Raw genomic sequence first — 14800 nt, forward strand, 5'->3', positions numbered from 1 at the left:
TCCAGCCCTTTTTAAAAATTTTGAGACAGGGTCTCCCTACATTGCTTAGAGCATGGATCAATTGCCAAGGCTGGCTTTGAACTTGTGACTCTCTTGCCTCAGTGTTCATGACTTAAAGAGATGATGTCTGTAATTCTCAACAGTTCTCTGGGTGAACTGATGGCATCTGTATTTAACTTAAATTCAACTAGAGGAGGGGAGGAAGACAGAGTGTTGGAGGGGAAATAAAGGATGAGGGAAGGAGAACAGGGAGGACATAGTATGTCATCTTACATTCAAGTTTATAGCCAGCAGTGATTATGGAGTGGAATTCATGATCTTCCATGTCCTGCCTGATTTTCCCTAGACTGGGTATGATTCTAGGGATGAGTACCTGTTTTTCATGTGATATCATTTTGGGGTATAGACTTTTGAATCTCTCCATCCCCAATTCCACCATGTAGCAATTGTTCTCTAAAAGAGGCCAAAGAAATTCTAATTAGAAATCCTATTTCTTTGGGGCTTAACTCTTCTTTTTAATCCAGTCCTCTTTGATGTGGGCCACTTCAAACATCTCCTGACTTACCATTTCATTTCCATTTCTAATGTCACATGGAGGCAACAGAATATGAAAGGAGAATGAATCTTGTCTTACAGATGCAATAAAAGCAGAATCAGGAAGTACAGTTTTCTGCAGAGTTTCTGCTTCAGTTATTTTTCTTTCTGCAAAACTAAAAATGTAGCTGTGCAATCCAAAGCAAAACTAAACAGATCAACACCCCATCTCCTTGGCCCAAGTGAAAACCAGAAAGTCCTTCTCCTGGACTGATAACTGAGTCCGATGCAAATGCTCTAGCAACTAACTTGTTGAAGGTGAAGGTTCTATGAAGATGGCATATAGAAGGGAATGCAGAGTCCTGTGCAGGAGAGTTGCCCAGTACAGACTCCTGGGAAGGATTCTCTTTAAATGGACAGAGGGTGACTGGCAAAGCTGCCTTTCAGGGTGGCCGGATACAAGCTGTTCCAGGACTTTGGAATGTAATTGGAATGTCTGTTGTTAATAGCCCGTAGACAGGAAGAGAGAATGGTGGGGGGACAGAGAGAGAGGGTAGGTAGGTTGGGAGATAATGGAGATTTGTCAACTTTTAACTATGCTGGAACCCCAGCCACAAAAGAGAAGCACAATAACCTGACTGTCAATTCTTTATCTGATTCCCAAACTTACCATTTCTCCTTCCTCCAGAACGGATGCATGCAATTAGAGCTGGCCGTGGTGACCGACTCAAACGTAACAAATAACGATCATGCCACAAGACAGTAACTAAGTAGCTCGTGCCTTGTGAGTGATTGGTTGGGTTCTGTTTGTCCCTAAAGTTTAAAAAATTCAAATTTTATTTTCTCATCTTCCCCATAAAAAAAATCAGACAAATCCTATGTTTTGCATTTCAGTTCTCCTCGGTGTGAAAATGACATTGACCTAAATCTCCAGTCTCGAAGTTTAATTTTAAACATGATTCAGTGAAGTGAAGTCTGACTTCAGACTTGGTTCATGTTTGCAGGGCTTCAGGAGTAAATGATAATTTTTTCCCTCCTTGGTTACAAATGAAAGAAACATAAACTCGAGGAAAACTAAATGTCACTCTAAAGTCTACCAATTAAGTAATCCCTGGTTTTGTATAAGCAAATATTCCCCCATGCTGGTAAGCCTACTACTCTCCTAGCTTTCCTTCCATGTGTACTTTTAATATATATATGTTTTTAAACAAGACGATTAGGAAGCTCTAATTAAAGTTTAGAGAATAAACCATTCAAAAAAAAAAGCAGCTGTATTACTGAAGATTCATAGAGCTACTGTGACAGCAACAAAGGAATTATGACTTTCATGAAATAGATGAAAATCCAATTGAAAATGAGGCCTGCCCCACTGAACACCTGTTTATAGTCTTAATTTTGTCTTAACGAGACACTACTTATATCTTCCAACAATAAAAATCAATAGTGGATCGATATGGATAAACATGTTGGGTACAACCTTTTGTCCTAAGAGACAGTTAACAGCTGGGTTTAGTTTTACTGGGATTTACTTGAAGACTTGTAACAGTAAATAATGGTGCATTTAAGACTACTTGCCTGCTTTGATTTACTGAGTCTGGCAGGTGGCAGTGGCCTTTCGATGGCATATGGCTTTGAGAAATTACATCAATATATGCATATGATGCGTCTTTTCCTCTGGTTCATGCATCAAATTAATTAGTAAAGAATCCCTGGCTTCGTATTTTATAAGCAACTTTTCCCCAGTGCTGCTTGAAGAAAAATATAATGAAAAAAAAAAAAAAAAAAAAAAAGGAAAAGAGACCAGAAAGTTCTGCAGGAATTTTTAAGAATAGTAGAATCTGCAGCTAGACAGATACCACTGTCTTATTCTGATCCTGCAACATTACTAAAGGTACAACCTGTCATATTTAATGAGGCAATGTTAATTTCTTCTTTTCAAAGGTATATTACTATGACGTTAAATGAAAAAAAGCACACACTCTGTCTCAAATGTCCCCGTTAGGGAACTTTCATGGCATGTCCCCTGGCAATAAATGGGAAATTTTGATGCCCTTCAAGAGGATGCAGAACTTAAACTATAGAAGAACAACACTAAATGTTTAATGCTATGATCCCTTTCGTAATTCATATCTGGAAGTTGTAGAATAGCACTCTAGCTAGTAAAAAGTTAACAGGGATTTTAGTTTTTAAATGACTTGTTTTCATCGCTGGCTACTTTTAATTACAGAGTCACATTAAGAAAAGCAAATGATAATTTTCATAGGAACCACAAATAAAGCACATTATTTAAAGATTAGTTTCACAGAGAAATTGTGGTTCCCTAAGCAATGTCTTATAGGTCATAATCAGAAAGAAACAAGTTCTGGCATCTCCATACTAGAATTTAAACTTTTTTTTTTTTAAGCACTTCTTGAGAAATTACATCAATAGTTCCAGTAGTAGTACCCATTTGCTTTTATTTTTGTTAATGCAAGAAATGTTCTATGGATAGAAAATTAAGATAAAGGGATATTGCCCTTATTTTAACATTGGATATTCTAAAGGATATTTCACTTGCTTTTATATAGCAAGTTCATTGGAGTTGATTGCAGACATGTTATACTTTACCCACACGCTGTGACCTTAAAGTTTATCTATTACTGTTGGAGTTTTACATTGTTCCTGTTTGTGGTCACAAATAGATTTTCTACAGTTTACATGGAAAAATTTAAATCTGTGAAAATGAATATTTACAAAGTGTCACCTACCAACTGATAGTACTATAAAAAAATTCACTATTTTACTGCTTACCAAAAATAAACTTTTACTCTAAAGTGCTAAGAAAAAGTCTAGTGAATTTTTTGGTCTGAACTTGAACCGGTGAGAATGTTCCCAGCTCAAACACTACCACACCTAGCCAGCAAGGGAAGATTTCACGTATTTTTTTTTTTTTAAGCAAAGAAAGCAGTAATATTTTGGGATGTACATACATTTGTCCTCACATGCCAAACACAGCCCAGAAAACCAACCTATCCTGCTTTTATACATGAAGAAAGAAAATGCTTGGAAATCTTAGTGTTCTCAGAGTCCTTCAATCACCTAGCAACATCTCTCTCTGCTGCTTTTTCATTTCGAATATTCGCCGTTCAAATCCAAAGATTTGAAGAAGCCAGACACAAAACTAACTTTTAAAACGAAACGGAAACAAACACCGAAACTTTGAACAAATGGAAGCAAAAAGGTCCCTACCTTTTTTTTGAGAGTACGATGGCGACTTCGCTTGAGAAAAAGTAGGCTTTTCTTCAGGGAAATATTCAGGTTGGCTGTATTGATTCAGGGCCATGTCCAAGTCAGAGTCCTTGCTTTTCAACATGTTTCCAGGGTAACTACAGGTATAAGGCTGATTCAGTGCCCAGGCCTGTTCCATATATCTGTTGTTACTGGGCACAGCCTGAACATCACAACCACTGTAACCCGGACTATCTTCAAAATACGTGAAATAGTCAGTGGGCTGCATGTAGCAATTGCTGCCGGCAGCCGGGTGCACTTCATATATTTCTTGCATACAGTAGTTCATTTTGTGATCCTGGTTCGGTTTCTACTTTACATATACACACACTCTATGCATGCATTCACCAAACCCATACACCCCGAGAGCCGGGCATATACGCCAAGAAGCAAACATACATACACATGAAATGAGAAGGGGAGATGAATAAACACCACCAACCAACACAGCAACCCAGCCTGCTGTACTTTGGAAGAGCACCTGAAGTGCTAAAATCCTATTTAGACGGAGGTGTCTTTGGAGCTCTCCTGCCATTCAAACATATTGGAAAGCAGATTTATCACTATACAGGTCTTAAGCTGGGCATGCAGCTAATTCCTGGGGAAGGTGGCAGGCAGGTAGGAGTGACCTCCACCCAGATAGGGGAGTGACAGCAAGAATGTGCCTGTTGCTCTCAAGCCGGGAAGATTCATTTTATACACAGTTTTAACCCCGTTCAACATGATTAGAAAATGATTACTCATTGTTATGTCATTATGACAGAATGACAACTTAAGCATGAAATAGTATAAAGACATCTTAGAGAATATCCTCGAATACACAGACAATCCTAAAATCAATAATCTAGTTCATTAGCATGGACCAGAGAAAATCCAGTAGTAATGAGCCCGACAACTGACTCCAACACATTAATCTGGTTGTACCAACATTAGTGGTCGAATCTGTTGTTGAGTGTTACTGATTGGCTTTTACTGGCAGGATCCACTATTTTCCCATGACATACAGGTCCCACTGGTTTTTAAAACATGCCAAGGAAGGCCACATTTGCAAATGGTGTTGGACGCTGTGCATTCTGTCCTGTTCCATGCACCTGATCATCTTTTATGTCATTCATACTAATCTATGCGAGACTTGCAACTTAACTGTCTTTGTACTTTGTTTATAAGGATGTGAGAGAAAGTATAGCCATCCTCCTGTTCTGTTTGTGCTCAACAAAACTCTGATCATTAGTAGTCAGAAAATTTTAATACACCTGTTTTATTTCCATCCAAATCTGCTTTTGAAATTATTTTCAAGCTTTAATGCGATTTAAGTATATTCACGCACACATTGGTATTTGAAGATGATGATTTAAGAGAGAAAAGTGTTCTCTGTAAGAATAGTCATATCTTTGAACTGAGAAGTTAACAGATATCAAATTGGATTGCAAATGCTCCCCAAAGTGATTACTAATGGCATCTTCTCCCTGTGGAAGGTGGCCAGTGTATGTGTCCATATCCATGTGTTGTTCTACCTCATATGTCAGTAAGAGCTGAAGCTGCTTTCTGTTAAGATAGGAGCGCCTTAGACACACTGCTGAGCTGGCCTCAGCTTACATTTGGGTCTCTGCTGGTCCATCAATATGTGACCTTGTTGGTATTTCACTCCTGAGGGGCCACAGACAATGCCACACTATAATACTTCACAATGAGATCTTTGCTTTGAATCTGTAGCTCCAGCCATCAGTTGCAACATGGAATTCTGCAGCAGGGGCATACAGGAGAAAGGAGGGAGTAAAAATCATTGGACAGTGGGGTTTGGAGGCTCATACCTGTAATCCAGTGGTTTGGGAGGCTGAGGCAAGAGGATCACATGTTGAAGGCCAGCCTCAGCAACTTAGTAAGGCCCTAAGCAAATTAACGAGACCCTGTCTCAAAATAAAAAGAAAGGGCTAGGGATATGGCTTAGCGATTAAGCACCTCTAGGTTCAATCCCTGGTAACCCCCTACTTCCCCCCCAAAATTGACAAACTATGTGGTGACTGTTAAATTTAAAGCAGGGATGGTGGTACTAAAACAAAAACCACACACACGTTCCTACCACTAAATAGCTTAATAGTAGGTGTTAAATATACAAATCAGTGGTCACCATGTAGTCTTTGCTGACATTTTCACAAATAAATAAAAAGCAAAATATGAATTAAAATGAGAAAAAAAAAACCCGAGGCAGATCCCCAGGACTCCCCAGAAAACTGCAACTGAATTACAAAACAAGTAAAGGAATGTTCATGTTTGAACCTGGAAAATGAATTGCAACACCCTAGACAGCGTTACAGTTTCCATAGGTATAGAGAACACAACTAGCATCTCAATAGTGTTTTTACACTCTGATTACTCTTAAAACAAATAAAGGATTTATTTGCAAGTGTTTTTAAGAACACATACACATAACATCACAATTAACATTTTCTCCCAACTGAAAATGTCAAAACATTTTATTGGAAGCAATGACTATTTTCTGCAAACCCGAGGAAAAAGGATCCAGGCCTTATGTTTTTTGTCTGATCTCATTTATTTATCTCAAATTTCTCAAAACTAATCTGAAAATTAACCTTTCAATAAAGCAGTTTTCTTTCCTGGCAACTATACATGATCCACGGCCTCTTTTTCTGGTTGGGAGCCATGTGCTGGCTCCATCTGATTTTGCAGTTTTGCCCAGTGCGTTTCCTGGCTTCCTCTCTCCTTCACTGAAGGCACAAATCCAAGCCATGTCTTGCTTTTCACCAGTAACAATATCAACTCAAGCCAGAGTCTCGACTTTCATTCCAAAAGAACGCTTAAAAACAAATTTCAGAAGTCACTAAATGTGCTTGGAAAACCCAACGTTGCCTGGTGTGGTGGCGCACGCCTGTGATCCCAGAGGCTCGGGAGGCCGTGGCAGGAGGATCACAAGTTCAAAGGCAGCCTCAGCAGCTTAGGGAGGCCCTAAGAAACTTTGTGAGATCCTGTCTCAAAATTTAAAAAGGGCTGGGGATGTGGCTCAGTGGTTAAACACCCTGAGCTCAATCCCCATTAGAAAAAAACAACAACAACAAAAAAAACCAATCCAGTGTTATTCACCCTAGAACTGGATATACATATTGCAGTTAAAAAAAAAAAAGTTCCTGAGCAACTTTATTCCTCTCATTTTCTGCTAAATGTTTGAAATACCCGCAAGAGTCAACAGCATTTTTATTGAACTGAACAAAACAACTGAATTCACCCAGAAATCTTTAACTAGGAAAAGAGCACTAATGTCCTCACTCCCCCTATCTTTTAGAGAAAACAATAGCAAATGGGACTGTTCTTTACTTGCACAGAAGGCAGGAAACTCTGCTGCTTGCTGAAAACTGAGCCGAGCACTCAGGGGCTCTCGGGCACGGCCCCTCCCATCCTGATGGCAGCCATCACATCTGTCACCGGAGATCGATCTGCACCCTTCTAAGTCGATAAAGCAATCCGAACATATTATGTGTCACAAATAAGGTGAGCTTCAGTAAGATGTTTCTTATTTCCCTGACTGACTGCTCTAATTTACTTACTTAAAGAGAAGCTTAGAGTTATTTGACCCACAGTGCATCAAACTGCCTTAAATAAACTCAGGAGGGCCTTAAATAATTCTCATTGGAAGCCTTTCAATCAATCAATCATTTATTATATAAATGCACCTTTTTCTATGGCTGGAAGGAAGTAGCTTCAAAGGATAAGACCAACTACCTCTGTGTGGGAAAGCAATGCAGGTAAGCAAAAAGCCCTCAAGGTCTCTGAAGGAGGAAAATTGTTTTCTCTCGCATTTTCTCTATTTTGAACTGTGTAGGTTCTCAAATACAATTGCATGTCATATTTCACCTGACAAAACTTTTCAAAACACTGATACCCAGGTGTCACCTTCAGAAAGTCTGAATTAATCACTAGGGGGTGAAACCTGAGTGTCAAGATTTTTAAAGTTCCCCTGATTTATGTTGCCCAGTCAGCGAAATTTGAGCATGATGGTTCTGCTGGGTGTCTGACCCCAGCCCCTTCCACCATGGACCAGGGGGGCATCCTGCCGAGCACTCACAGGGGCTCTGATTCCTTTTTCTTCTTTTGCAGTTTCACTACATATTTTCTTAAATTCTTACTCTACCTGCCCTTGAGTTACTCAGTCAAGACAGTTCAGGAAAGAACTGACCGAGAACAACTAAGGATGTGGGAACAGGACAGGCATCTTCCCAGGGGTCAAGGATGGCTTCACAGAAGAGGCGACTTGGGATATAGGACTCCAACACTGGGGGCCTGAGAAACGAGATGACTGAGCTATAGATATGTCTTACAGTGCTACCAACTACAAGAAGGCACAAGAAAGGAATCAGTAGGGCAACTGGTCAGAAACTTCTAGCTTCTGAATGTTCTTACTTTCCACTTTAGTCATAGACTCTCTAATTTTAGCTAGGCACACGGCCCCTGGGAAAAAACTGTATTTGCCAGTCTCCCTTGTACCTGGAAGTGTCCATGTGAATAAATTCTGGCCAATGAGATACAATGAAGGGAGTGGTATATGGTAGTTTCTAGGAAACTTAAAAGCCAGTTTTTTTTTTTTTTTTTTTTTTTGAACAACTAGTACATGCCATTTACTTCTGGTTCTAACTGCTGCCTGCAATGTGAAGATGATGGCTGGAGCCCCAGTCACTGTTTTGGTCTGTGAGGATGAGGGTCATACTCTAGGGATGCTGGACAAATGACTAGGCTGTGGGAGTCCACAGCACTGCCATACTAGACCTGGAATGCCAAGCTCGGGACATTTTCCCTCAAGAAGAAATCTTATGTCACAGGTTTTGTTTTGTAAAACAGATAAGAGTACCTATGGTATTTGTGAAATACCCGTCTTATTTGTAAAGTAGGGATAAAACAGTATCCACCTTATTGTGAAGATTAATGGAATAAACATAGTAAAGCACTTACAATAGTGACATGGCATAGTAGGTGACACAATTATACGTACATAGTAATTATCATTACTGAAGTGTTTTAGCCTGTCTTGGATGTGTGTGCTCTCCTCAGCCTGGGGCAGAGGTCAGCAAACTTTGACCTGTCGGCCAAATATGGCCCACCACTTGTTTTGTAAATAAAGTTTTATTGGAATGCATCTATGCTCAATTGTTTATATACAGTCTATGGCAGCCTTTGCACAACAGCGGCAGAGTGTGAGTGGTTTTGAGTGACACCTATAGCTGAAAATATTTACTGTCTGGAACTTTAGAAAGTTTGCCAGTCTTTCCCCTAGGTCATCCTCACCCTGTTTTGCAGCTTTAAATAACAGTTATCTGCAGATGACATCCAAGTGTAACTCCATCCGGGATGTTTCCTGTGACACCAGAACCTTATGCCCACCTCACCTGGCCATCTCCATTTGCATACCCAGGAGGCACCTCCCAGTTAATTATTTCTGAAATCTGTTCCTCGTAATCTTCTACCTCAGTAGAAGCATCCAGATAGGAGCTTAAGCAAATACCTACGGAGCCCTCCCTGGCTCCTCCTTCCTCCACCACCTTCCTCAAATCCATTAGTAAGTGCACTGGTTCTTCCCCCAGATTACAGTTCCCATTCCACCGTTTCTCCATCTCTGCTGCCACTGCAGCCCAAACTGCCATCATCTCCGGACAGGGCTTCCCAAATGCTCTCTGTACTGGCCTTGCCTCTCTAGTTCTTTCTTTTTTTTTCTTTATAGCTAGGATTGAACCCAGGGGCATTTAACCACTGAGGCCACCTCCCCAGCCCCTTTTTGTATTTTATTTAGAGACAGGGTCTTGCTGAGTTGCGGAGGCTGGCTTTGAACCTGTGATCCTCCTGCCTCAACCTCCTGAGCCGCTGGGGTTACAGGCACGTGGCAAGTACTTTTATTGATCAGCAACTGAAGACTTATGTTTTAAAAACTGCAGATCAGGTTTTATCTCGTCCATGTTTAAAAACCTCCAGTGGATTCTCACGGCCTTTAGGATAAAACCCACATTCTTTACTAAAAGGTGGTCCTTCCCCACTTCCCACCAACACCCTCCTCCTCTCGCACACTCGACTCCGGCCAAAACAGTGTCCTTGTCATTCTGGGAACACTTCGAGCTCTTCCCTGCCTCAAGGACACTTCACATGTTTTTCTGTCTGAAATGTCCCTTTCTTGGGCTCTTTGCAGAACAGAGCCTTCTCAGCCATCAAGACTGAGCTTAAATGTCACTTTCTCTGCATTTCAGGAGCCTCTTGATTCCATTATAGGACTGAAGGTCTGTGACACATTATATAACAACATATAATAATATTTGCTTTCACAGAAAAAATATGGAGGACTCTCAGTGCACCAGGAACCAAGATCTGTGTGCTTTTTTTTTTTTTTTTTAAGGACAGCATTTTACATATTTATTGCAAATAAATGAACCGTCTTAAGCTTGGAGAGTTCCTGAGAGACATCTATGTCTAAAGCCCATCCAGTTTGCACTTATATATACTTTTGGCACCAGAGACAGACCCATTTATTAGCCCTACCTCAGTTGAGATTATGGGATTATGAATTACTATCATCATTGCCAATCATCTTTTCCCCCTCCCCCAAAGTTATTAAAAAAGGCCAAAAGATTTCCTGTCCTCCGAAAGAACTATCCAAATTGAGGAAAGTTTCCTTTATAAAGGGGAAAGAGATCCAAGTCTTATCATCTGAGTGTTCAAAGTTATCCAAATGCTAGATAATATATTTTGGGATAATCTGTAGGGGTATACGATACTTTTTGAGCATGTTCTTTTGGTCTTTTGATGTCTGGAAACTCGGCCTTATTGCTTTACAAAGTGAATACTCCAAATGATCCAGCTGCAGAGATGTCAGGAGGGGCAAGCTCTTGGCACTCTGAAACCACTATCTTAAAGTCATCCAATACAGCTGGGCGCAGTGGGGCACACCTGTTATCCCAGCAGCTTGGGAGGCTGAGGCAGGAGAATTGTGAGTTCAAAGCCAGCCTCAGCAACTTTGTAAGGCCCTAAGCAACCCAGGGAGACCCTGTCTCTAAATAAAACATAAAAAAGGGCTGGGGATGTGGCTCAGTGGTTAAGTGTGCCTGGGTTCAATCCCTACTACCAAAGTCACCAGTCACCCGACACATGGGAAATTGATGTCGGCTGAGACCTCTCCTAGGCTTCCAAGAATCCTACAATATTATAACTGGAACTCCTGTGCTGTGCATTCCACGTGTATTTTATTTGACTTGTGAGGAAAGTTGAGTCCCAGGGGGATAAAGTGACTTGTCACAGGGTAGGTGGTAGCTATTGGGATCAGAACTCACCCCTATTTTGACCATATCAAGCCTCCTATTTTAGGTGAGGCCTTTATTTCCTAACTAGCCTGGTGCTTTAGAGTTTAAAAAAAAAATGCTGTGGAGGAAGGGGATTGAAGGGGACGCACTTCCACCAAAATATATAAAAAGCTCTAAGTCACACCATACCCAACTCTAACCATTTGAGCTTTTATTTTCTTAGTCCTAGGTGTGTTATTAGCACGAATTGCCCTCCTCTTGATTACTGTAATTTGTAGTCCTTTTTAAAGGAACATCATGGCTGCTATTGTCCAGGGGCTGCATCTCTGAGCTCCACCCTCACAGCTCACCATGGCTACTGGGTTAATATCCAGATGATATTCCCAAAGGGGTCCCATGATAGCAGCCCTGAGAGATGCTTTAAAAAGGACAAAAAGAGATTCTGTGGTCAAAGGAGCTTGGGAAATGAGGCATTGTACATTTCCTCCTTGGAGATTCACCCACAAGTGAACTGTTCACCTTTGTGTGACTTTGTATGTTAGCATTTTCCAAACCTGTCTGCTCTCAAAACCTTGAGCTTGCCCCTGCTCACATCTCTGGAGCTGGGTCATTGTGGAGTCCTAACTTTGAAAAACAATAAGACCGAGTTTCCAGATATCAAAAGACCAAAACATTATCTAGCATTTGGATATCTTTCAACACTCAGATGGCTTCTTGTAACATCTGTTCCAAAGGCTCCATGAACTACACTGAGAAACCTGGTTTTCTGCTCTGTTGGGGGTACATGCCAGAGCCGAGGCTGACAGCAGGGATACCCAGCTCACCTGGATCTCCCAGATCACCTTGCAAGAGCAGAGGAGCCTGAAAAGCTGAAGAAGGAGAGTGTCCTTGCTGTGGTCATCACCAAAGAGCCCAGAAGCAGGCTGAACACACAGAAGTGCAAATTCTCAGAGGGCTGCAGAGCAAGGCCAGGGCTTTGGGGCTCTGGGATTGAGTCTGTTTTGGTGGGGACAGAGGCTCAGACCTCTCCCCCTATCAAGACCTACTGTATTCTCAATTTTCTCTTGGTAATCCATTAATACAAGATAGTAGTGAGGGGAGACTGGCTCACAATCCATCAAGGAGCAAAGTGAGCTTTTACAAATATTGTACTTGAAACAGTGCCAGCAGGATTTAGTAGCCTATAGGGAAGAGGTTCTGATCTGGTACAATGGAGCAGAAGGAGCTCCGTGGGAACAGGACTCTCCTGGGGCCCAGGCAGAAGGAAGCAGGCCCAATGGATGACTGAACCGAGAGCCTTGCAAGCGAAAGGACATTGTCATCAAGGTAGTTCTGGTGGCCGCCTCCATAGGGACATGGTCCCTGCATCCAAGATGTGGAGATTGTTTTATTTCACGAAGGAGGGATGGTTGTCCCAGCAAGTTCATGCAAAAGATTATCACAAACCCAGTCACAACAGCTTTTTACTAGACAAAATATGCCATCGTATAGAGTGAGTTAAAGAAAGCAGCCTTTTGCAGTTCCCCAAAGATCTTAGAATAGACTCCAAAGTCCTCAAAAACTCAAAAGGTGATTCCTGGACCAGCAATAGCAATCGCATCACCTGGAATTTCTTAGAATTGCAAATTCTAGAAAATTCTAGCTCTACCCCAGACCCAATGGGTCTGATTTTTTTTTTTTTTTAATTTTTCAGTTGGACAAAATACCTTTGTTTTATTTATCTAGTTTTATGTGGTGCTGAGGATCGAACCCAGGGCCTTGCACATGCTAAGCGAGTGCTCTAGAACTGAGCCACAACCCCAGCCCCTCTACTTGCTTTTTAAAATTGGTCTTTCCATTGATTCTGTTGTCTATCACCTTTTTTGGGGAGGAGGAGCTACTGAGGATTGAACCCAGAGGGCTTAACCACCGAACAACACCCCCAGCCCTTTTTATTTTGAGATAGGGTCTCACTAAGTTGCTTAGGACCTTGTTAATTTGCCAAGGCTGGCCTCGAACTTGTAATCCTCCTGCCTCTGCCTCCTGAGTTTCTGGGATTACAGGTGTACACCATGCCTGCCTTGTTTCTACTACCTTCTAACCATGGAAGTTTTTACCAGGTGACCACACCAACGCTTTAGGTTCAACTACTGCCCCTGTGTGCTGTTGGTGTGTCCTCCAAATCTGCATGGCCAGTCAGGCACCAAATACCTCACCCTGGATGCCCCCTGAAGTACCTCACATGCCAAGACTGCATATACCTATGTGTTAGAGTCTAATTTAATCTTCACAATAGTCTTGCAGGAGTAGATTTCTACAATGTGACTTTTTTTTTTAACTTAAAATCTATATGTTGCTCTAACAACTTCTGATTTTATGTGGAGAAGTATAAGACTGAGTTTCTGCCTTTTTAATTTCCAATAAAGATGCTTGCATAACTTTGTTTTTAACTTTATTTATTTTTTAGTTGTAGGTGGATACATTATCTTTATTTTATTTTTTAATGTGGTGCTGAGGATCGAACCCAGTGCCTCACACATGCCAAGCAAGTGCTCAACCACTGAGCTGCAACCCCAGCCCCTGTTTTTTAAACTTTCAATTAAATTAAAAATGCTATTTTCTCCTCAACAAATAAACAAACAAGCAAGCAAAACCAGTCCTCCAGGGCAGCTGATGGCTCACTTTTTAAAAAAATATACGAAAAATCATGTATTTGTCCAAAGTGGCAGAGATAGTAATTTGAAAAGTCAGGATTCAAATCCAGATTTATTTCTACCTTTACTGTGACATCTGGTCACAAAGGTCAGATATTCTCCATGGTCATTCTTCTAATTAAACTCATCATTTCTCCTTAAAAATTGGTCAACCCAGAAGGTTTCTATGCCTCTGATTTTACTCTGATCTTGCAAGTCTCCTTCTATGTAGCAGCCAAGGGTTTTGATTTTACAGGAGAAATCTAAAATATGTCATTGATTTCCTCTCCCTTCAACCCTTTCCTAGTTTGACATCACCCTGAGCTTTCAAAACTAAACTCTGCAGACCTACAGGTCCTTCATAATGGGGCCTGTATCTTATCTCTTGCCACTTTCTCAATCTGGAGTTGGCCGTTTGTACTTTTGGTTGAACAGTTCTCTACTCTGTGGTTACACACTGTTCCCTCACTTCTCAGCCATACACTGATCCAAGCTGTGATAAGTACTTTCACATAGATTATGTCATTTATGTTTCTCAACTATAAATCTTGTAAGTGGAGAATATTGTTCTCTTTTAGCAATGAGAAACCTGAAGAGCTTATGGTAACTTGCCTCAGGTCACAAGGCTGAGAGGTGGTGATCTAAATGCATGTTTATATCAAAATAGTGTTTTATCTGTGGCTTTTATGACACTACCAGCTCATGCTGGAGTTCAGGATTCTGTAGGGTTACGAGGCCCTGACTGGCAGTGATTCTTCATGTCATTTGTCCTCTTTGAGGGGTCCACAAGCCTAACTCAGAGAAAGTAATTTGCACACTTACAATATTCCTCAACAGTCCTGACTGGACATTTCTTTTTCTTTTTTTGGTACCAGGGATTGAACTCAGGGGCAGTCCACCACTGAGCCACATTCCCAACCCTGTTTTGTATTTTATTTAGAGGCAGGGTCTCACTGAGTTGCTTAGTGCCTTGTTTTTGCTGAGGCTGGCTTTGAACTTGGGACCCTCCTGCCTCAGTCTCATAAGACGCTGGGATTA

At 41.1% G+C, this 14800-nt stretch overlaps 1 protein-coding gene across 6 annotated transcripts in view; it reads right to left on the reverse strand.

Moving 5' to 3' along the window:
* The window catches only part of Thrb (thyroid hormone receptor beta), a 374654-nt gene that overhangs the window by 45127 nt on the left and 314727 nt on the right, over positions 1-14800 (reverse strand). Inside the window, exon 1 of one of the 6 annotated variants that reach the window (XM_058586572.1) lies at positions 3763-4105. The exons of the other annotated variants lie outside the window; for them this stretch is intronic. Within the exon in view, the coding sequence (XP_058442555.1) occupies positions 3763-4090 (328 nt within the window). The 5' untranslated portion in view covers positions 4091-4105. Of the gene's footprint in view, positions 1-3762; positions 4106-14800 lie in introns of those variants that run through there. 6 annotated transcript variants of the gene reach the window in all.

Source organism: Marmota monax, unplaced genomic scaffold (assembly GCF_021218885.2).
Source record: "Marmota monax isolate L192 unplaced genomic scaffold, Marmota_monax_Labrador192_F-V1.1 WCK01_AAM20220418_F8-fsc00152, whole genome shotgun sequence".
Taxonomy (NCBI): Eukaryota; Metazoa; Chordata; class Mammalia; order Rodentia; family Sciuridae; genus Marmota; species Marmota monax.